Below are 21,101 nucleotides of genomic sequence, written 5' to 3' on the forward strand. Positions count from 1 at the left end.
GCATCAGGCTCTGTGCTGACAGCTTTTAGAGCCTGGAGGCTGCTTCGGATTCTGCGTCTCCCTCTCTGTCCCTCCCCCGTTCACATTCTGTCTCTCTGTCTCTCATAAATGAATAAACATTAAAATAATAAAGTCTTAGCTGGGGCACTTGGGTGGTTCATTTGGTTAAGTGTCCAACTCTCGATTTCAGTTCAGGTCATGATCTCCCAGTTTGTGGGATCGAGTCCCATTTTGGGCTCTGCCCTGACAGCACCAGGCCTGCTTGGGATTCTCTCTTCCTCTTTACCCCTGCCTGGCACGTGTGCGCGCACACGCGCGCGCTCTCTCTTTCTCAGAGTAAAAAATATTTTAGGAAAAACCAGTTGGAGTTTTCTGTGATTTTGTTTTTTAAGTTTCTTTTGAGACCACAAGAGCTGGGGTGGGGGGAGGGACAAGGGATGAGGGAGAGAGAATCCCAAGCAGGCTCCATGCTATCAGCATCGGGCTCGATCCCTTGGATCCTGTGCCAAGATCCAAAGTCTGAGGGGCACCAGGGTGGCTCAGTAGGTTGAGCAGCTGGCTTCGGCTCAGGTCATGATCTCGTGGTTTGTGAATTCAAGCCCCACGTTGGGCTCCAAGTTGGATGCTTAACTGACTTGAACCACCCAGGCGCCCCAGGGATTTACTGTGAAGTTTTTGTTTTGTTTTTGAGAGAGAAAGAGGGCACGAGTGAGGGGCAGAGAAAGAGAAAGAGAAGCAGGGCTCACTCAAAGCAGAGCTTGTGTTTACTTGAAGCAGGGCTCATGCTCACCTGATGCAGGGCTTGAAGACTTGAACTCACGAACCATGAGATCATGATCTGAGCTGAAGTCAGATACTTAACTGACTGAGCTGCCGAGGCACCTGCCCCCCCCCCCCAACCGTGAGGTTTTAAAACAGGTTAACATCTGAAGTCACATGGCATATATGGGATAAATTGCTTCACCAGGGTGTTGCAGACAGCATCTGGAAAGGAGAAACTACAGTCTCCTTGCAGCCATAAACTTTTTTATTTCTTTTTAATGTTTATTTTTGAGAGAGAGAGAGAGATACAGAGTATGAGCGGGGAAGGGGCAGAGAGAAAGGGAGACACAGAATCCGAAGCAGGGTCCAGGCTCCCAAGCTGCCAGCACAGAGCACAACGCTGGGCTCAAACTCACAAACCGGGAGATCATGACCTGAACCAAATTCGGCTGCTCAACCAGTTGAGGTACCTAGACTCCCCGGTTTTATTTTTAAAGAAATTATTTTAAGAACATGAACTTCAAAGCCACATTAATCCCCTCTTTACTCCTAAAGCCCAGATAACCTTGAACTAGCAGCGACTTTCCTTCCCCAAGCTCCGGTTTCCTTTGCATACAGTGAAAAATGGTGCGACCTGTTGTTGGTGTGAGAGCTCAAACAGATTACACAGACAGCCCATTGTTGGCTCGTCTGTTGTCTATCTTTTCATTCCCTTATGTGGGTTATACTCAGTACTAGATAATTTTTTTCTTTTCAGTTAACATAGTACAAGGGCATGATTACAAAGTTGCAGCGCTGCAGTTATTCTGCCATTACGTCCTTGAACATTTCAGCTGTTTCCAACTTTTCCATCATTATAAAACAGTCCCCTGATGAATTATCCGGCAGCAACAGGCCAGGTTCCTACTGGGGCAAAGGTCTCATTTCTAAACTAATCGGCGAACTCAGAAAACTATTTCCGGTTGCCCTTAGTAAAGATGGCGGAAATACCGGCGTCACCGCCAGTCAGGCTGCGGTATCAATGCCCTCGCCAAACATGGTGGCCTCGCGCCCGCCCCCTTGACTTCCTTCTGTCTGGTCACTCCCGACTACAACTCAGTGGCGGAGGTGGCAGAGATGGCGGCCTCTCTCAGGTTCCGAGATCTGCTGATACGGCGTGAGTCACCTCGGCCTCTGGGAGTCCCTAGCTCTGTCGTGCTGTCGTAGCCACCGTAGGGTGGGGAAGCCTGTCCCGGGTCACGGTCTGAGCGCTTTCAACACAGGGGTGCACGTGCTTCCAGCCAAAGAGCTCCCTAATTCTGCAGGCTGTGTCTTACAATAGGGTGACGGACAGCTTGGTATTCCCAGTCTGGGGTCCCTCCTTCCCATGCTAAAGGGTCCGAAGTAGTGCAGGCACTGGGGCCACTGACAAGTGCACTCCTAATCTTCAAGTTGTTTTTGTTTTTGTTTTTGTTTTAATTTTTTTTTTTATGTGTATTTATTTTTGAGACAGAGAGAGACAGAACATGAACGGGGGAGGGTCAGAGAGATGGAGACACAGAATCGGAAGCAGGCTCCAGGCTCTGAGCCATCAGCCCAGAGCCCGACGCCGGGCTCGAACTCACGGACCGTGAGATCGTGACCTGAGCTGAAGTGGGACGCTTAACCGACTGAGCCACCCAGGCGCCCCTTGTTTTTGTTTTTTAAGTTTATTTATTTTGAGAGAGACAGAGAGCGAGTGGGGGTGAGGTGGCACAGCGCGGGGGGGGGGGGGGGGGGGGGCAAGGAGAGAAAGAATCTTAAGCAGGCTCTGCGCTGTGAGCGCAGAGCCCAGTTTGGGGCTCAAACTCACGAATAGTGAGATCATGACCTGAGCCAAAACCAAGAGCCCAAGGCTTAGCCGACTGAGCCACCCAGGCGCCCCTGCCCCGAGGTTTCTTAGGGGCCTGTGTTCCCCAATCTGACATCACTGAGAAGTAATGTGTGCCCTCTGCCCTTGATGGCTCTGTGACCCCAATCTGGGGTCATCAAAGGCTCTTCTTTCCTTTTTCTCCCCAGGCCTGATGGCTCCCACTCCTCAGGGTCTCAGCCTTAGCCTTCGCCCCATGAGCTCCAAAGCACAAGAAGAGGCCCCCAAAGAAGCGCCAGACCACAGCTATGAGTCCCTTCGAGTGACCGCTGCTCAGAAACACATTCTCCACGTGCAGCTCAACCGGCCTGAGAAGAGAAATGCCATCAACAGGGCCTGCTGGAGGTAGGGCCTGCAGATCACCGAGGGAGGCCTGCCTGCCGGAGGAGGCAGGGGCTGAGGGAGTGGGCAGGGGTGGGGCGTGGGGGTCGGGTGACCTGAGGGCAGGGGATACGCAGCCCTTCCCTCCTTGCCCCTCCACAGAGAGATGGTAGAGTGCTTCAGCAAGATAGCCCAAGACCCTGACTTCCGGGCTGTGGTGATCTCTGGTGCAGGAAAACTGTTCACTTCAGGTACCGGGTGCCCTCCACCCCCACCCCTGCCACTGCTCCTGGCAATGGAACAATGTTTTGTTTTGTTTTGTTTTTTTAATGTTTATTTATTTTTGAGAGAGACACACACAGAACGCAACTGGGGGAAGGGCAGAGAGAGAGGGAGACACAATCCAAAACAGGCTCCAAGCTGTCCGCACAGAGCTCAACACAGGGCTTGAACCCATGACCCGTGAGATCATGACCTGAGCCGAAGTCGGATGCTTAACTGACTTAGCCACTCGGGTGCCCCAAACAATGCTTCTTAATTAAGGTTTTAACCAGCTTCTAACTTCCACTTTTATCTTTTTTTTTCTCTTTAATTTAAAGCATTCAAATCTCAAAGTTAGTCCAACAGAATATGGACAGGATGATGGGCTTTGAAGTCTGATCTTGACCAAGGCCCTTAACCTCTCAGTTGTTGTTTTTTTTTCATGTCACTAAAGTGTATTATAATAAGATGCTTTCATATAATTATTTAACACACACGAACTGATTTCCAATTACATGTCTATTCGGAGTTTTATTGTGCCACAGGACTGTTCTTCAGACGGGATAATTTCCACTGACCACATTCACTGACTGCTTTGTCATCGCTGTTCTGCTTGTGAAGCCCATCCAGTGATCTTTTTTTTTTAAATTTCAGATACTGTAGTTTTCGGTTCTCAAATTTCCATTTGGTTCTTTTTTATATTTTGCCATTTCTCTACTGAAGTTGCGTATCTCGTTATTTGTCGTTTTTCTTTGCACTGTTGATCATAGTTATAACCACTGTTTTAAAACTCTTTAAAGCTTACCCATTTATTTTGAGAAAGCAAGAGCAAAAAAGAGAGAGAGAACGAACAGGGGAGGGGCAGAGAGAGAGGGGGAGAGAGAGAATCCCAAGTAGGCCCCGCATTGTCAGCACAGAGCCCGATGCGGGTTCTCGATCTCATAGACCGTGAGATCGTGAACTGAGCCAAAATCAAGAGTTGGCACTTGGCTGAGCCACCCAGGTGCCTGTTTCCCGATTCCAACATCTGGGTGACTTTGGGGTCAATCCCTGTTCATCGTCTTTTCTCTTGAACAACTGGGTCTCATCCTTCTTTTTGTTTGCATTTGGAATAAGTTTGGATTGCACCCTGGATATTGGACTATGGAAGGACGTGGGAACTTGGATGCTATCCTGGACCCGGCAGAGAGGGTGGAAGTTCCTGTGTTAGCGGCCGAGTTGGAATCAGTTTTTAAATCTCTTGCTGGGCTGCATGCATGGTTCATGGGTCAGGAAGAGATTCGGGCAGAGTTTATCCACAGAATTTGGGGCTCCCCTCTCTGGCTCTCTCTTCTTTTCTGGAATTTCCCCCCACACTTTCCAGCAGCTACGGTCACCCTGGACTCTGTTTTCTGGTTCTTCAAGCACCACTTGCAACCTCGCCTCAGTCTAGAAACTTTAACAACCCCCACCTCACTTGGTGCCAGTCCCTTCTTTTAAGTGATAACTTCCTAGGGCGCCTGGGTGGCTCCGTCGGTTGAGCATCCTGACTCTTGCTCTTGAACTCAGGGTCATGAGTTCAAGCCCTGCGTTGGGCTCTGCGCTGGGTTTGAAGCCTGCTTTAAAAAAAAAAGAAAAGAGGGTGGCTCACTCCGGCGTCCGACTTCGGCTCAGGTCATGATCTCACGGGCCGTGAGTTCGAGCCCCGCGTCGGGCTCTGGGCTGACAGCTCAGAGCCTGGAGCCTGTTTCCGATTCTGTGTCTCCCTCTCTCTCTGACCCTCTCCTGCTCATCCTCTGTCTCTCTCTGTCTCAAAAATAAATAAATGCTAAAAAAAAAAAATTAAAAAAAAAAAAAGAAAGAAAGAAATTAAGTGATGACGTCCTCCGTCCTCCAGAATCTGCCCCATGCTGTCGGGCAGTGGTTTATATCTTGTCCACCCACACCACGCGTGCAGTTGTCATAGGTGGGCAGGTCCGTACCATATTACGCATACGTAATATATGTATATACGCATATGTAATATATGTATATACGCATATACAGGTCCGTACATATATTATATGTATTATGTATATAATTATGTATATTTTTAAGAGCTCGAGGGAGCGAGGGGCAGAGAGAAAGGGAGAGAGAGAGAGAGCGCGGAGCTGACGAAGGGGCCCGATTTCACGAAACTCAAGATCGTGACCTGAGCCAAAGTCGGACGCTTCACCGACGGAGCCACCCAGGCACTCCAAGTAGTTCGTACCTTAGAGGGGGACACCTGATCCCATGGTCTGCCGTCCTTTACTGCGAGGGGTTGGAAAAGCCAGGGCGTGCGCGTCCCGGTGGTGCAGGGAAGCCAGAAAAGCCACTGAAAGGAGGTGTCCCAAGTGCCAAGCTGGGCTTGCTCTGGGAGTCAGCATGGGTTCTGCGGAGTCGCCCAGGCTTCACAGACGTGGGCGCAGAAGCCAGCAGGTGCCGAAATGGTAACTGTGATGCCATTAGTGGGGTGTGAAGGGCCTCTGGGGCTGTCTCTCGCCTTTAATTGTTGCCATCTCTCCGTCAGCTCTCAGGAGGGTGTTACCCCCATTTTGTGCAGGAGAAACCCAAGGCCCAGAGGAGGAAGTGGCCTGGCCAAGGCTGGGGGCGGGGGAGCGATCCTGTCTTCCTCGTATTTAACATGCACCAAGTTAGCCCTACCCCTCAGCCCCAAATTCTCAGGTCTCACTTATTTCAACCAGCTGTGGAGGCAGTGAAGCCCCAGAGGATTGGGGATGTAGCCAGATGTGGGAATGGTTTTCCTGGTTTGTCAGATAGCATCGTTCAGAGGCAGAGGGACGAGAAGGATGAACCCCAGGAAGAAAAAAGTGAAGGATGATTCTGCTCAGAATCATCTCCTGGCAAGGCCTCCCTCAGAGAAAAAGCCAGAGTTTGCCCCCTGGGCGGTGAGGCCCCATACCCTCTGCCCCCTAAAGCTCTCCAACCTTGACTCTTCCCACTTTCCCCTTCACTCACTACACTGCAGCGATGCTGACCGCCCCGTGCTCCTCATACAGCCCAGGGGCATTCCTACCACAGGACCTTTGCGCTGGCCCTTCCTGACATTTGGAACTCTCTGATCCCAGCTAGCCCCATAGCTCCCTCCCTCTCCTTCCTCAGATCTTCACTCAAAAGTCACTTTGTCAATGAGAGGGTCCATGACCACCCCATTTAATACTGCAACAGCCCTCACTGCACACACACACACACACACACACACACACACACATTCCATTCCACTTCCCTGCTGTAATTTTCTTTCAGCACTGTCACCACCCAACAAAGTGTATTTTCTTTTCTTTTTTTAAATTTTTTTTAATGTTTATTCATTATTGAGAGATAGAGAGAAACTGAGCATGAGCAGGGGAGGGGCAGAGAGAGGGGGAGACACAGAATCGGAAGCAGGCTCCAGGCTCTGAGCTGTCAGCACAGAGTCCGACGCGGGGCTCCAACTCACCAACCGTGAGATCATGACCTGAGCCGAAGTTGGACGCCCAACCGACTGAGCCACCCAGGCGCCCCTGTATTTTCTTATTCGTTTGTCTTCCCCCCCACTGAGGGGCAGCTCAGTGAGGGCAGGGACTGTTGCCTATACTGTTCGCTTACTGAACACCTCCTGTGCCCTGGGCTCAGTTTAGGCACTGGGGATGCGGGAGTGGGCAAAAAGACAAAACTCCTCCACTCATAGAGCTCACGTCCTGGAAAAGGAGATGGGCCGTCGAAATAAGCACGTAATTCTGTGGTAACAAGAGGGCAGTGTAGGAGATGAGACAGAGAAAATGAGATAGAGGATGACGGGGCTGCTGTTTAGCCCGCGTGGCTGAGGTGGGCTTCTCTGAGGAGATGACTTTCGGGCCGTGGCCTGGACAGAATGACGGGGTCAGTCTTCTTCTTCTTCTTCTTTTTTTTTTTTTAAGTGTATCTATTTATTTAGAGAGATAGAGAGCAGAGGAGGGACAGAGAGAGGGAGAGAGAGAATCCCAAGCAGGCTCTGCACAGTCAGTGTGGAGCCTGACACGGGGCTCGAACCCAACGAGCCACACGAGATCGTGCCCTGAGCTGAAACCAAGAGTCAGAGGCTTCACCGACGGAGCCACCCAGGCGGCCCTGGAACGGTTGGAGGCCTCTGTGCCCAAAGGAATGGGCTAGGGACAGTGTTCAGGAGGGCTGGTAAGGTCCCGGCACATACCTTGTATTTTCTTCTAAGTAAGTGGGGTGGGAGGGAAGAAAAGGCCCCCTGACATGCTCACAAGTTCTCTTGGCTGTGTGTGGGAAATGGTCGGGGCAGGGAACAGGGAGCCCAGGAGAAAGTATTTTAGCCAGAGTAGAGGTCATGGAGAAGGATTAGTGGAGCAAAGGTTAGACTTTGGATCATCTTGCAGTTGGAGCCACGGAAACTTGCTCTCTCTCGAGTCTTCTCTCTGAGGGACCACTCCCACCACCGACTCCTGCCAAAAGCCTGTCTCCTGTGCCATCTGGCATAATGGTGACAAGCATGACCTCTGGAGCCAGTGCATGGTCCCGGGCTTACAATTCCAGTGCCATTACTCACGAGCCAGTGTGACCTTGGGCAAGTGACTTTAATGTCCGGTGCCTCAGTTTACTCCCAGCAAAACTGTCGATGGTAATAGCCACCTCATAGGGTCGTTGTGAGGATAAAGTGAGTAACGGCCCTATCAATGTCAGCATTTATGTATTTCACACCCCCTATGCGATCCCTGGCAAAGCCCTGTGTGAGCGGCTTTCTCGAAACACTGGCGGTGGTGTGGGGGTTCAAATCTGCCAAGTCTGAGTTCTGACCGCTAGTTGGGGCAGTGGATGGGGAGGGAGGGTGCCTGGGGGGGAGGGGGGGTACTACGTGAGCCTCCCCGTGCCTCCCCACCAGGCATCGACCTCACGGACATGGCTTCGGATATCCTCCAGCCCCAAGGAGATGATGTGGCCCGCATCAGCTGGCAGCTCCGTAACCTCATCAGCAGATCCCAAGAGAGCTTCAATGTCATCGAGAAGGTGCAGGGGCAGGCAGGGCACCACCCCCAGCCCCGTCCACCTCTTCCAGACCAGCCCTGACCACCACCCCCTTCCGTTCCCTTGCAGTGCCCTAAACCGGTGATCGCCGCCATCCACGGGGCCTGTATTGGTGCGGGTGAGTACGCAGACACCCGCCACGCATCCGGGCACCCACGCTGGCCGGGCGCCTATGGGCTGCCGCCCTTCCGCCTCGGCCACTGACTGCCAGCCTCAGATCAGTTGCTAGCTCAACTCGGTCCAGGGGTGCGACCCCACCACCTGGGAGGAGGGGTTGGTTCCTGTGGTTGCTTAATGCCCCTGGCCTCCACCTGGCAGGCGTGGACCTCGTCACTGCGTGTGACATCCGGTACTGTGCCCAGGATACTTTCTTCCAGGTGAAGGTGAGCCGTCCTCCCCGAGCTTCTGTGTCCTCGGATCCTGCATAGAGCTGGGCAGCGAGTGGCTGGGTGGGGGCAGAGCAGTGACAGGGGAGGCTAAGGGAGCGGGGGGGGGGGGGGGGGGAAGGGGGGGCTTGGAGTGAGCCCGGAGGGCTTCACGGAAGAGTCAAGCAGAACTGCACCTTAAAAAGTAACACTTTGGCCATGAAGGAAGTCAAGGGGAGGCCATGCAGTCTACGTGGGGTTAGGAGTGAGTAAAGGTACGGGGGTGGAGATGCGGCTGGGGTTGCTGCTGGGATCAGTCCTGGAGAGGACGCAGACAGGATGGAACCCGTAGAGGCAGGAAGGGGGTCAGATGGGCAGAGTTTGAGGGCTTCCCTCTGGAGATAGACGTGGCCGACCCTAAGAAGTTGGGAGGGCAGAGGAACTGGGAAGTGGGCTGTATTCTAGGCTGAAAGAAGTTACCTGGGTGAAAGCATGTGGATGGCAATGAAATGGGGTGTTGGGGGGGGGGGGGGCGCAGTCTCTGAGGTGGGTATGGAATGTGCCTCTACAGTAAATACGGAATTTCACTGGCACTGAGGTTACACGGTGGGGGGCAGTATCGGGCACAAACCAAGCTCTAATACGATGGCCCGCCCCAGGAGGTGGACATAGGTTTGGCAGCTGATTTGGGAACGCTGCAGCGACTGCCCAAAGTCATCGGAAACCAGAGGTGAGCGGAGCAGCCGAGGGAGGGGACCCCGGGCATCTCCCGGGCCCAGGATGAGGGCCGTCCCCTGATAGGCTTTCCCCGCTTTCTTGCAGCCTGGTCAACGAGCTGGCCTTCACTTCCCGCAAGATGATGGCTGATGAGGCCCTGGGCAGTGGTCTGGTCAGGTAGGGGCCGAGGCCTGGGCTGGTTGAAGGCTCGGGCGCAACCTGGGCAGGGCTCTTTGGGTCCCCGTGTATCTTCACAGATTCCACTCTCTGGGTGGTCAACTCTTTATTCTGGGGTCCAGTGCCCTGCTCTGATTGGTCTCTCTCACTGGGCGGTTTTCCGCTTTCCACTGTGGTTGGCCAATTCTTCATCCGTGGGAACCTTCCCAGAACCCCCCACACCCCATTACGGATTCCCTTCGTCCGCAGCCGGGTGTTCCCAAACAAGGAGGACATGCTTGAGGCAGCCTTCACCCTGGCGGAAGAGATTTCCACCAAGAGCCCTGTGGCAGTGCAGAGCACCAAAGTCAACCTGATCTATTCCCGCAACCATTCCGTGGCCGAGAGTCTCAACTACATGGTAAGGCTCTCCGTCCAGCCAATCACAGCCCCTCTCCAGTCCCAGAGCGACCAATCAGGGCCCCTGCAAGCAGACCTCTGCAGGCCTTGCCCTCCGATTGGTGCGCTGTCTCTTCCCTGTTTTTCATTGGCCCAACTCCATTCCCCGCCCTTGCCATTATGCTCCACCCTCTTCATCCAGGCCACCTGGAACATGAGCATGCTGCAAACCCAGGACATCGTTAAGTCTGTCCAGGCTGCATTGGAGAAGAAGGACCTGAAGAGCGTGAACTTCTCCAAGCTCTGAGAGCCCCCACGGGCCAGGCCTTGCCCCTTGTCCCACCTCATGCCAGTTTCCTCATCCACAGAGAAGGAGGATTAGTGAGGATCGTCGCCTCCGTGCCTTCATGCCTGATCTCCCAATTTATAGCTGGGACACTGATTTCCTCATGCCCAGGGCCTTATCTTCACCCAAACAATAAAGCTACTTAAGGAACCCGGTGTGTTTATTGCAAAGAGAGGAGAGGCAGCAAGGAGCCAAGATGCGCCTACAGCGGTGCTGAATGTTGGGGACAGAGATTCGGCCAATGGGAATGGGAGCCACGCAGGCGATGCCCATTCAGAGCTGGCAGTGGGCAGCCCAGGGCCAATAGAAAGTCTGGCAGGGGCGGGGCAAGCAAAAGTCAGTGCCTTCTGCGGGCCTAAGGGCTGCGGCTGGTCTCCCTGCCTGCTCCAGGCTCCAGAGCACCCTTCACCCTGCCTGGCACCCACTCACTGCATAGCCTAATGGGATGCGACGCTGGAGTCTGGCTAGAGTTCTGCTGCTACCCAGTCTCGGGCCAACAGCCTCACTTCTTTAAGCTTCAGGTTTTCATGTCCGTAGATAAGCCCAACCTCCTGGGTTTATGTTTTAAAAAAAAGATTTTTTTTTAACGTTTATTTATTTTTGAGACAGAGAGAGACAGAGCATGAACGGGGGAGGGGCAGAGAGAGAGGGAGACACAGAATTGGAAGCAGGCTCCAGGCTCTGAGCCATCAGCCCAGAGCCCCACGCGGGGCTCGAACTCACGGACCGCGAGATCGTGACCTGAGCTGAAGTTGGAGGCTTAACCGACTGAGCCACCCAGGCGCCCCCTCCTGGGTTTATGTTTAGAACGAGTGCAAGAGGCCAAGGATTAATTTAATGCCTTCTATATGCCAAGTCCTGTTCCGAGCATTTATTCCCTGAGTGACTCCTTTCAAGGCTTCTATGAGGTCGATACTACTAATAATCCCCCTTTTACAGTTGGGCAAATCGGGAAATTGAGGTTCAGGCCAAACTAATGCAAGACCAAACAGCCAGGAAGTGGCCAAGGCAAGATCTGAACCCAGCACCCCTGGCTCCAGAAGTCGTGATCTGTGCAGTCCAGGGCACCCGGGTGGCTCATTCGGTCGGGCAGCCGACTTCAGCTCTCGTGGTTTGTGAGTTCGAGCCCCGCGTCCGGCTCTGTGCTGACAGCCCGGAGCCTGCTTGGGATCTGTGTCTCCCCTTCTCTGTGCCCCTCCCCCTGCTCGTGCTCTGTCAAAAATGAGTAAATGCTAAGAAATTTTTTAATTAATTATTTAATTAATTAAAAACTATACAGTCCAGTGTGCACGGGTCCGGCATGCAGTGGGCATGCAAATGCCTTCTGCAGTTCCTAAGAGTGTCCAGGGCATCCAGCTCCTCCCTGCTTTCACCCACTCCCATTGCCCATCTGTCACAGGTCGAGCCTGCAGCCTTGCCCTGCCCAACCCTCCTGGACTCACCCTCCCTCTGCTAACAAAGGTCTGGGCAGGCTTTTATGGGCTCTGATAAGGCCCTGGCGGGGCTGAAGTTCACTACACTTCCTCTTTGCGGAAGGGCCTGAAGGAGGGGGCTCTGACCTGAGTCCTCCTGACCTGACCCAGATAGATGAACTGGGTTCTGACTGGTTACCAGTGAGGCTAGTAAGAAAAGGGACACAAGGGGGTGCCCTAGAAAAAGATGGGAGCCGGGAATGCCCGGAAGAGGGGCCCTGTGGACCCTGCCCCGCCAGCCACTCCCTTATCCTCGGGTATAAGAGCCACCCCCCTCCTGCCATCTGCCACCATTCCCCACTCCTGCACCTCTTCTCACCGGACGACGACGAGCCACCAGCCCTGCCTCTCAAGATGGCCTATGTCCCTGCACCCGGCTACCAGCCCACCTACAACCCGGTGAGATAGCGGCCCAGGCCCCAACCGCAGGCCCCGGGGCTTAGTTTCACCCTGAACCTCACACACCAATTTCCTCTCATCCTGATTCCTCAGAGGTGCCCCCGCCCCCAACCTTGACTCTGATTTACCCGATACTGACCCTGGGGCTTGATTTACTCCCATCCTGACGCCCTGGCTCTTCATATCCACACCTGACGCTCGGCTCTCTTCACCTTCCCGCGGACCCTTCACCCCTAGTGTCCCAATGAGAGTGCGGGGGGGGCTTCTCGATGAGGGGTAAAGCCTCACCAGGCCCCTTCCACAGACTCTGCCCTACAACAAGCCCATCCCGGGTGGTCTCTGCATCGGAATGTCTGTTTACATCCAAGGAGTGGCTAGCGAGCACATGAAGAGGTAAGGCACTCCCCTCCAGCCAGGCTGGGCTAGGAGGGGCTACAAACAGGGGCTTCCGCCCTAATGCAGAAGACCTTCTTCCTTCCTGCTTGGGAAGGGGAGCTCTGTGCCCCTGCACCCGATGGCCAAAGATCAGCCCTAGCCCCTGGGCCGTCCAGGACTTGGTGGCCAGGAGCAGGGAGCCTGGGGGCTGGGAGGCATCAGGGAGGCTCACGGAGAGAGGCAGCCCAGCCCGGGAGCTGGGATGTTGGACTGGAATTGATGGGCGTGATAGCATGAATTCAGATCACAGGCTCTGAGCTCAGCCTGGCCAGCTCTGTGACTGGCCAACTGTGTGACCGGGGAAAGGCACCATGCCTCTCTGTGCTTTAGATTCCCGGCTGTAAAACGGGATTGTCTTGAGGGTTCAATGTGTAAAACTGGAAAGTAAGCACTAAAATAAGTCTTAACATTTTTTTAGGGCCTTAAAATGGTGATAAAGATGGAAGCGAGCTGAAGGCATTGTTGTTTCTCGCTCGTTGGTTTTTTGGTCATTTTGGGCCCACTGTGTGCCCAGGCACTGGGGACAGAGCAGTCGACAGGGCCAAGATCTCTGCCCACAGGGAGCTGACATCCTAGTAGAGAGGAGAGGTGAAAGACAAAAATCAAATCTGTAATCAAAATCAAAAATCAAAGTGGTGATAAGTGCTAAGCAGACAAACTGGGAAAGGAGTTGGGGAATGGATGTGGGGGGGAGGGACCCTGTGGCATTGTCCCTTTAAATAGGGTAGCGGGGTGGGAACCCTTCAAAGACCCACAGAAGAGGAGGGAGGGAGCCTGGGAGTATAGGCGGATAGAAAGAACAGCCCTTGCAAAGGCCCTGAGGTGGGGGTGTGTGTGCCCAGTTGGAATAACTTCAGGGATGCTGGCCTGAGGGAAGGGGTGGGTCGTGTGGGTTCCTAGGTCCCCCCTGGCTGCTGGTGGGGAAAGGCCTCCAGGTCAGGGAGGGAGCAGAGAGGTTCCTAGGACAGTGCCTGGCCCTTGGAAATGCAGGAGTCCCAGTTGTAGTCTTATTTCAAGTTGGGAGGGGCTGGGGGGGCGGTGGTCTGGTTAAGGGAAGGGAATGAGCACGGCAGTCCTCCTGGACTCCAGGGCACTACCCCCGCCCCCCTCTCTCGGGTCAGCAGTGCCCGAGTGTGCTGTCCCGTTTTGTCGTTGTCCCCCAACCCCCACTCCCGCCCCTTCGGGGAAGTGAGAACCCGGTAGGTCTGAGCGGGCTTCCAGGAGGAGGGCCCGGTGAGCAGGCAGGTGGGGCCGGGGGAACAGCCCTTCCTGTCCCACCAGGTTCTCCGTGAACTTCGTGGCGGGGCAGCACGCGGGGTCAGATATCGCCTTCCACTTCAATCCCCGCTTCGATGGCTGGGACAAGGTGGTCTTCAACTCCATGCAAGGCGGCAAATGGGGCAGCGAGGAGAAGAAAAGGAGCATGCCTTTCCGCAAGGGCACCGCCTTTGAGCTGGTGTTCATGGTCCAGGCCGAGCACTACAAGGTCTGAGCTTGGGGGCGGGGCCTCCCTCCTCCCTAACCCCCCTTCCTCCTCCCCGCTGCCTCCCTCTCCCTCCCTCTCCACCTTCCTTCTTCCCTCTCTTCCTCTCTTCCAGCTGTGCCTCCCCCTGCTCCCCACCTCCTCCCCTTCTCCTACTTCTCCCCCTTCTCCCCCTCCTCCTCCCCTCCTCCCTCTCCCCTCCCCCTTCCCACCTCACTTTTTTCTTTTCCTTCTTTCCTGCCTATTAAACATTTTTTCTCTTAAACAATTTTTTTTTTTTTCTCACGTTCCTCATTCCTATTCCTCTACTGTGGGCAGCCTTGTCATGTTTAACGTAGATCGCTTTGTTCCTCTGCATTCTTGCAAAATGCGTATTCTTGCTCTTTCTTCTGGAGAATTCTGAACACACACAAGAGGAGGCGCGGGTGCAGTGACCCGCTGGTCCCCTTGGCCAGCTCCAGTGGTCGTGAGCTCCAGGCCCCTGTGTTTGCATCCTTCCCTGACGCTTCCCTCTCATCTGATTTAAAAGCAAATCCCAGATATAATTTCGTTCATAAATATTTCAGTGCTTAAGAACATAGTCAGAAGGCCGTTACCATACCTCAAGCACTGACAATTCTTCCTCGGGTCCTCACATCCTGTCAGCCGTCCGGTGACCTCATAAATACCTTAAGGTGTGTTGTTGTTTTATTTTTTATTTATTTAAAAAAAATTTTTTTTAATGTTTATTTTTGAGACAGAGAGAGGCAGAGCATGAACGGGGGAGGGCCAGAGAGAGGGGGAGACACAGAATCCGAAGCAGGCTCCAGGCTGTGAGCTGTCAGCACAGAGCCCGACGCGGGGCTCGAACTCACGGACTATGAGATCATGACCTGAGCTGAAGTCGGACGCTTAACCGACCGAGCCACCCAGGCGCCCCGCGTGTTTTTGTTTTAAAGTTTGTTTTGAGAGAGAGAGGGAGCATGAGGGCAAGGGGTCAAGCAGAGGAGGGGCAGAGAAAGAGGGAGCGAGAGAGAATCCTGAGCAGACTCCGCACTGTCAGCACAGAGCCCAACACAGGCCTCGAATCCACGAACTGTGAGATCATGACCTGAGTCTTGTCTGCACTTTGACTCCGCCTCCGGATAAGGCCCACACTCTGTGACTACTATGATGCAAGTATTTTTTTAAGTTTATTTGATTTTTGGGAGAGAGAAAGAGAGCACGTGCTCGCGTGCCAGTGGGGGAGGACCAGAGAGAGGGAGACAGAGAATCCGAAGCAGGCTCTGAGCTGTCAGCACGGAGCCAGAGATGGGGCTCGAACCCACGAACCGAACCATGAGATCATGACCCGAGCTGAAGCTGGACGCTTTCACTGACTGAGCCACCCAGGTGCCCCTATGCAAGTATTTTTAATTTTCTTAATTTTTTAAATTCTATTAAGCTTTATTTACAACAAATTTTTTATGCCTGTTTATTTTTGAGAGGGAGAGAGAAAGAGGGTGAGCGGGGGAGGGGCAGAGAGAGAGAGAGAGAGAGGGAGACATCGAATCCGAAGCAGGCTCCAGGCTCCGAGCCGTCAGCACAGAGTCGGAGGCGGGGCTCGAACCCACAAACCATGAGATCGTGACCTGAGCCGAAGTCGGACGCTTAACCGACGGAGCCACCTGGGTGCATCGCAAGTATTTTTTAAAACGTGTTACTGAAGTGCACAAAAGAGTGCGAGCCATGTGTACAGAGCTCGCTGGTGTTTCACAAAGACAACACACCCGTGGCACCAGCACCTAAGTCCAGAAATAAGACTCCTCCGGAGCTGGCTGTCAGCCCCATGCCCCCTGCCTGGCGCCATAAATAGAACCGTGAGGACACCAAGGACGCTGAGATATGATAACAAGGCTCCACACAGGATTTCCACAACGCCTTTGACATGCCTGGCTGGGTTTTAATGTTCCCATCAATCCCAGGGTGAGCCTCCAAAGGCTCAGAGAGGTGGAATGACTTCCCCGAGGTCACACAGCCAACGCGTCAGAGCTAGACTCGGGCCCATCTCCTTTGGCGCCGAAACCAAAACTCTGACTTGATTATCTCGCCATCGCTCTCCTGACTACATTCTCCATTGTCTCCCAGCCACCGGTCTCTGAGCTGCCCCTTGACCCCGCCTTGACCTCCGACCTGCAGACTCCGAGATTCCTGACTCTGTGGCTATCCCAGCTCGTCGTCCCCAAGACGCGTCTCCGAGTTAAAAAGATCTCTGTTCCCTGCTTCCTGTTTCTGCTTTCCCAAGGTCATGGGGGCTGACTCTGACCTCACCCCCTGCCCTCCAGGTGGTGGTAAATGGAAATCCCTTCTATGAGTTTGGGCACCGGCTGCCCCTGCAGATGGTCACCCACCTGCAAGTGGATGGGGACCTGGAGCTTCAATCAATCAATTTCATTGGCGGCAACGCCCCGCCAAGCCAGGTGGGTGGTGTCTCCTCACTTATGTGCCTGCTTCCTTCCTTAATTCATTCCCTCACCCCTTTATGTCCCCGAGCACCTGCTCCGTGCCAGGCCCTTCGCTGGCTGAGCCACAGACTCAGAGGCAACTAAGACAATCCACTGGGAAGACAAGACATTTCCCCAGGCAGTGTTGGCTCTAGGCGGTCAAGGCCGGGGTGGGAGACAGGAGGTTTGGGGAGTCCGAGGGGAAGGCTTCCGGGAGGAGGAAGAAGTCCGTCAGCTGAGTCAAGGAGCAAAGATAAGGAGGAACAAAAGCCACGGGGAAGAGTAGGCGAGTCCATGAGAAGTTACCCAGCATTGCTAGTCACCGGAGAGAAACTCACTTCAAGTCACAACGAGCTACCTCCCCCCGCCCGGCGAGAAGAGCTATCAAGGGAAAGGCACACAATACCGAGTGTGGGCGAGGCTGGGGAACTGGCCCGACACTCCCCTGGAAATGACTGGGCAGCGTCTGCGAAAGCTGAGCGGAGACACACGCGATGACCTAGAAACCCCATTCCCACGTCCACAGTGAACAGACAGGCACCAAAACACCCATAGCAGCACTTGGACTCTAGACGCCAGCCATGTCCTTCAGCTGAGGGCTCTCTACTCCCCAGCCTGTAAGCCCCCGTCCCCCACCTCCTTGGGGAAAGTGCTCTGATGATCATCGGACCCATTTTACAGATGGGGGAACCGAGGCACAGAGACAGGAGGGAGCAGGACCAGGGAGGGTGCAAGAGTAGAATGCACCAGGCTCACCCTAAAGGGGTGGAGGGTCACTGTGTCCCGAAGATCCCTAAACGTGGCAATTTCCTCTCCATTAATGAGCCACCTGGGTGCCACTCTTTGACCCCAGAGTTCTCTTGGACCGCGGTCGTGGGGCTGCCCTGGGCAGGCATCCTTGACACCCCCCGCCCCCAGGTCCTAGTTTGGGGTCTCCCTCATTGCCTGCCTTCCTACACACATTGCCTTTGTGCCCACAGACACCCATGGGCACGCCGGCAAACCCAGTAAGTACCTGTCGATGGGTGATGGAATTCTTGTGGTGGGGGCTTGGTGGCCTGAGGAGGTCTTGGGGCAGCTGAAGGACCCCCAGCCCCCCTCATCATTTCTGCCTTCCATTCATCTATATAGGGTCCTGGACACACCCAGCAACTGCCAAGTAACCTGCCTGTAAGTGGGAGAATTGGGTGGCCACTTGGGGTGAGGGGGAGGGGTGGTGAGAAGTGCGAGGGGGGTCAAGGAGGTGGGCCCCCCCAGTTGTACTAATCCAGCACCCAGAGATACACCTGCATATAGTTGGTGTGCCATAAATATTTGTCAAATATTCTAGAATAACACCTCTCCTTCCTCACCTCACAGACCATGGAGGGACCCCCAATCTTCAACCCGGTAACATGTCCCGTGGGCGTTTAGGGCTCTGTGGTGGGCAGTTTGTGGGGAAGCCAGAGCTGACGGTGGGCAGGGGGGCTCTGAGAGGGTGGGAAATAGAGTGGGCAGAGGGTGTTGGGGTGGGAGGCGGGGAGAGGGTGGGGTTGGTGGCCAGAGTGGGGAGGGGACGGGAGTTGGGGATATTTCCTAGGAGTGGGCACCCATCTCTGAAAATTTGTCCCTGCCTCTGGCTTCTGGTGACCTGAGAGGTGACAGGACCCCATGTTCTCCTCCCACAGCCCGTGCCATTCAGAAGGATCTTGCAAGGGGGGCTTACAGCCCGAAGAACCATCATAGTCAAGGGCTTTATACCCCCTACAGGCAAGAGGTACCCAGTCTGCACTGAAGCGGGGATCCTCAGCCCGCTTCCTCCTTCAGACCCAGGAGTCTGGGCCCCGGCCCCCTCCTCCCTCGGAGAACCAGGCACTGGCCCCCGTGTGACTCCCACCTCCTTCCCTCTCTGCCTTCAGCTTTGCGATCAACTTCATCGTGGGGTCCACGGGGGACATGGCTCTGCACATTAACTCCCGTCTGACTGAGGATACCGTGGTCCGGAACAGCTACCTGAATGGTTCGTGGGGATCCGAGGAGAAGAAGATCTCCTACAACCCATTTGGTCCTGGGAAATTCTTTGATGTGAGTCGGGGGTCTCTTTCGCCCCCTTCCCTCCAGAGCCTGTGTCCTGGCCCTAGCCTCAAGCCTGCCCTCTCCCTGCAGCTGTCCATTCGCTGTGGCATAGATCGCTTCAAGGTTTACGCCAACGGCCAGCACCTCTTCGACTATTCCCATCGCTTCTCGGCCTTCCAGAACGTGGACGTCCTAGAGATCCAGGGTGATATCAACTTGTCCTACATCCAGATCTGATCTACTCCCAGAGCCATAACTCTTGGGGACACAGAGAGAGAGAGCCCACAGGACTCTCTTCTAAGCCCTTAATAAAATGTCTGAGGGTGTCTCATGCGTGTCCGTAACGTCCGTATCGCCGTTCCTTCCTTCCTTGGTTCGATCATACACTGTCCATTCAGCCACCTCATCACCTGTCCATCGATCTTCCCATCACAATAAATCTAGGAATATTCCAGACACAGATCTTGGGCTTGAAGTGTATCAACTCATTTGCTCCTCACAAAAACACCAGGAGATAGGAACTATTATTATCGTACCTCTGGAAAAGATGAGGAAACAGGCAAATTAAAATAAAGCAGGGGCGCCTGCGTGGCTCTGTCAGCCGGGCTGAGAGCTCAGAGCCTGGAGCCTGCTTTCGATTCTGTGTCTCTCTCTCTCTCTGCCCCTCCCCTGCTCACGGTCTGTTTCTCTCTTTCTCTCAAAAAAAAAAAAAAAAGTTAAATAAACATTAAAAAAAATTTTTAAGTAAAGCAAATTGCCCAAGGTCACACGGCACATAAATGGCAGAATGAGGATTCAAATCAAGGTGGTCTGGCTACACTCTTAGTCACTATACAACCCATTTTTCCATCCGTCCATGTATCCACCTGTCCATTCATCCATCGCCACATCCATAAATCTCTCCAAACATCCATCCAAGCATATGTTCATCTATCCACCTAAATACACAGTCAAGGACGCCTGGCTGGCTCCGTCGGTGGGGCAGTAACTCTTGACCTCGAGGTTGTGAGTTCGAGCCCCACACTGGATGTAGAGATTACTTTTTTTTTTTTAATTAAAAGAAATTCTTTTTAGAACTTTTATTTATTTACTTTGAGAGAGAGAGAGAAAGAGTTGTGGGGTGGTGGGAGGAGAGCAGAGGGAGACAGAGAGAGAGAGAGAGAGAGAGAGAGACTCCCAAGCAGATTCCATGCTCAGTGTGGAGCCTGACACAGGGCTCCATCCCACAATCCTCGCATCGTGACCCAGGAGGAAATCAAGAGTTGGACGCTCAACTGACCGAACCACCCAGGCACCCCAGAGATTACTTAAAAAAAATTTTTTTTAAATCTAAAACACAAAAAAAACAAATAAATAAACATCCAACCATTCGTCCACTCACCGTCACCTAACTCTCCACCTATCCAGCCATTTGTACATCCATTCATCATCCAACCCTTCACTCAGCCATCTGACCATCCATCCCTTCAAACATCTAACCATTTGTTTATTCACTCATCCATCTGTCTGTCCATTCAGCCATCCTTACATCCAACTTGCATTCACTCATTCATCTGTTCATCCCTCCAATTGTCCGTGCAATTCTCTGCCTTCCATCACATCCATCCATCCATCCATCTATCCATCTCTCCATGCGCCATTGATCCCTCTGACTAGGCATCGATTTCTTCATTCTCTACCTATCATGTCATCCATCCATATCTTTATGATATATTCTTCTATTCATTTCCAACTATTTGTCTGTTCATTTACCATTTCCTCTCTCCATCTGTCCACTAACCATCTACCATCCAGCCAATCATCCTCTTATCACCGCACCCTTGCAAGGATTTAATCATTTGTTCATTTGTTTACACTTTCATTCACCCATTCATTCATTCCTTTGTCATTTCCTCACTTACTTGTTCACATATCCATTTATTCAGGCATTTCTCCGTGTCTATTCATTTGTTCGTTCATTCATTCATTCATTCATTCTGTTTATTGTCTCATTTATTCCCTTAATCTAGTTCTCAAATGTGGCTGTACATTGCAATCATCTGGGGAGATTTAATTAAAAAAATTTTTTTTAGAGGGGGGAAGGGGCAGAGCGGGGGGTGGGGGGGAATAGAGAATCCAAAGCGGGCTCCTCGCTGACAGCAGGGAGCCCCATGTGGGGCTCTAACTAACCAACTAAGAGATTATGAAGTTGGATGCTTAGGGCAGCCACTACCCAGGTTGGCATGTCCCAGGGATGGCAGCGGAGGAACAAATCAGTAGCAGAGCCTGGAGGGGCTCAGCAAGAGGGATGGAAGAGCTGGAGAGGTCATGTTTGGTTTTCTATCGCTGCTGCAGCATGTTTGAAGAAATATGGCTACAGACTTGCCAAAGTTCACAAAAGCCATTAATCTATAGATCCAAGAAGTTTAATGACTTGCAAATAGGATAAATACAAAGAGATCCACACCTAGACCCATTATTGTCAAACTGCTGTAAAAAACATAAAAGACAGAGAAAACCTTGAAAGCAGGAAGTGAAGAACAGCTCGTCTTGTACAGCGTTAACAGCAG

The 21,101-nt window shown here is 53.1% G+C and overlaps 2 protein-coding genes across 2 annotated transcripts; both read left to right on the forward strand.

Annotated features, from left to right (window-relative positions):
* The first annotated feature begins 1,810 nt into the window (after nucleotides 1-1,810).
* ECH1 (enoyl-CoA hydratase 1) lies at nucleotides 1,811-10,396 on the forward strand. Its single transcript, XM_049621344.1, has 10 exons — nucleotides 1,811-1,918; nucleotides 2,800-2,995; nucleotides 3,134-3,222; nucleotides 8,121-8,245; nucleotides 8,333-8,381; nucleotides 8,582-8,646; nucleotides 9,288-9,358; nucleotides 9,451-9,522; nucleotides 9,772-9,922; nucleotides 10,103-10,396. Exons 1-10 carry the CDS (start codon nucleotides 1,879-1,881, stop codon nucleotides 10,205-10,207), a joined length of 963 nt encoding a protein of 320 aa, XP_049477301.1. The 5' UTR covers nucleotides 1,811-1,878; the 3' UTR covers nucleotides 10,208-10,396.
* A 1,150-nt stretch (nucleotides 10,397-11,546) lies between these two features.
* Nucleotides 11,547-19,124, forward strand: LGALS4 (galectin 4). Its single transcript, XM_049622332.1, has 10 exons — nucleotides 11,547-11,551; nucleotides 11,958-12,117; nucleotides 12,422-12,510; nucleotides 13,834-14,038; nucleotides 16,339-16,473; nucleotides 17,629-17,667; nucleotides 17,857-17,886; nucleotides 18,165-18,253; nucleotides 18,396-18,561; nucleotides 18,643-19,124. The coding sequence occupies exons 1-10, from the start codon at nucleotides 11,547-11,549 to the stop codon at nucleotides 18,787-18,789; spliced, it is 1,065 nt and encodes a 354-aa protein (XP_049478289.1). The 3' UTR covers nucleotides 18,790-19,124.
* The last annotated feature ends 1,977 nt before the right edge of the window (nucleotides 19,125-21,101 follow it).

This window comes from Panthera uncia, assembly GCF_023721935.1.
Source record: "Panthera uncia isolate 11264 chromosome E2 unlocalized genomic scaffold, Puncia_PCG_1.0 HiC_scaffold_19, whole genome shotgun sequence".
Taxonomy (NCBI): Eukaryota; Metazoa; Chordata; class Mammalia; order Carnivora; family Felidae; genus Panthera; species Panthera uncia.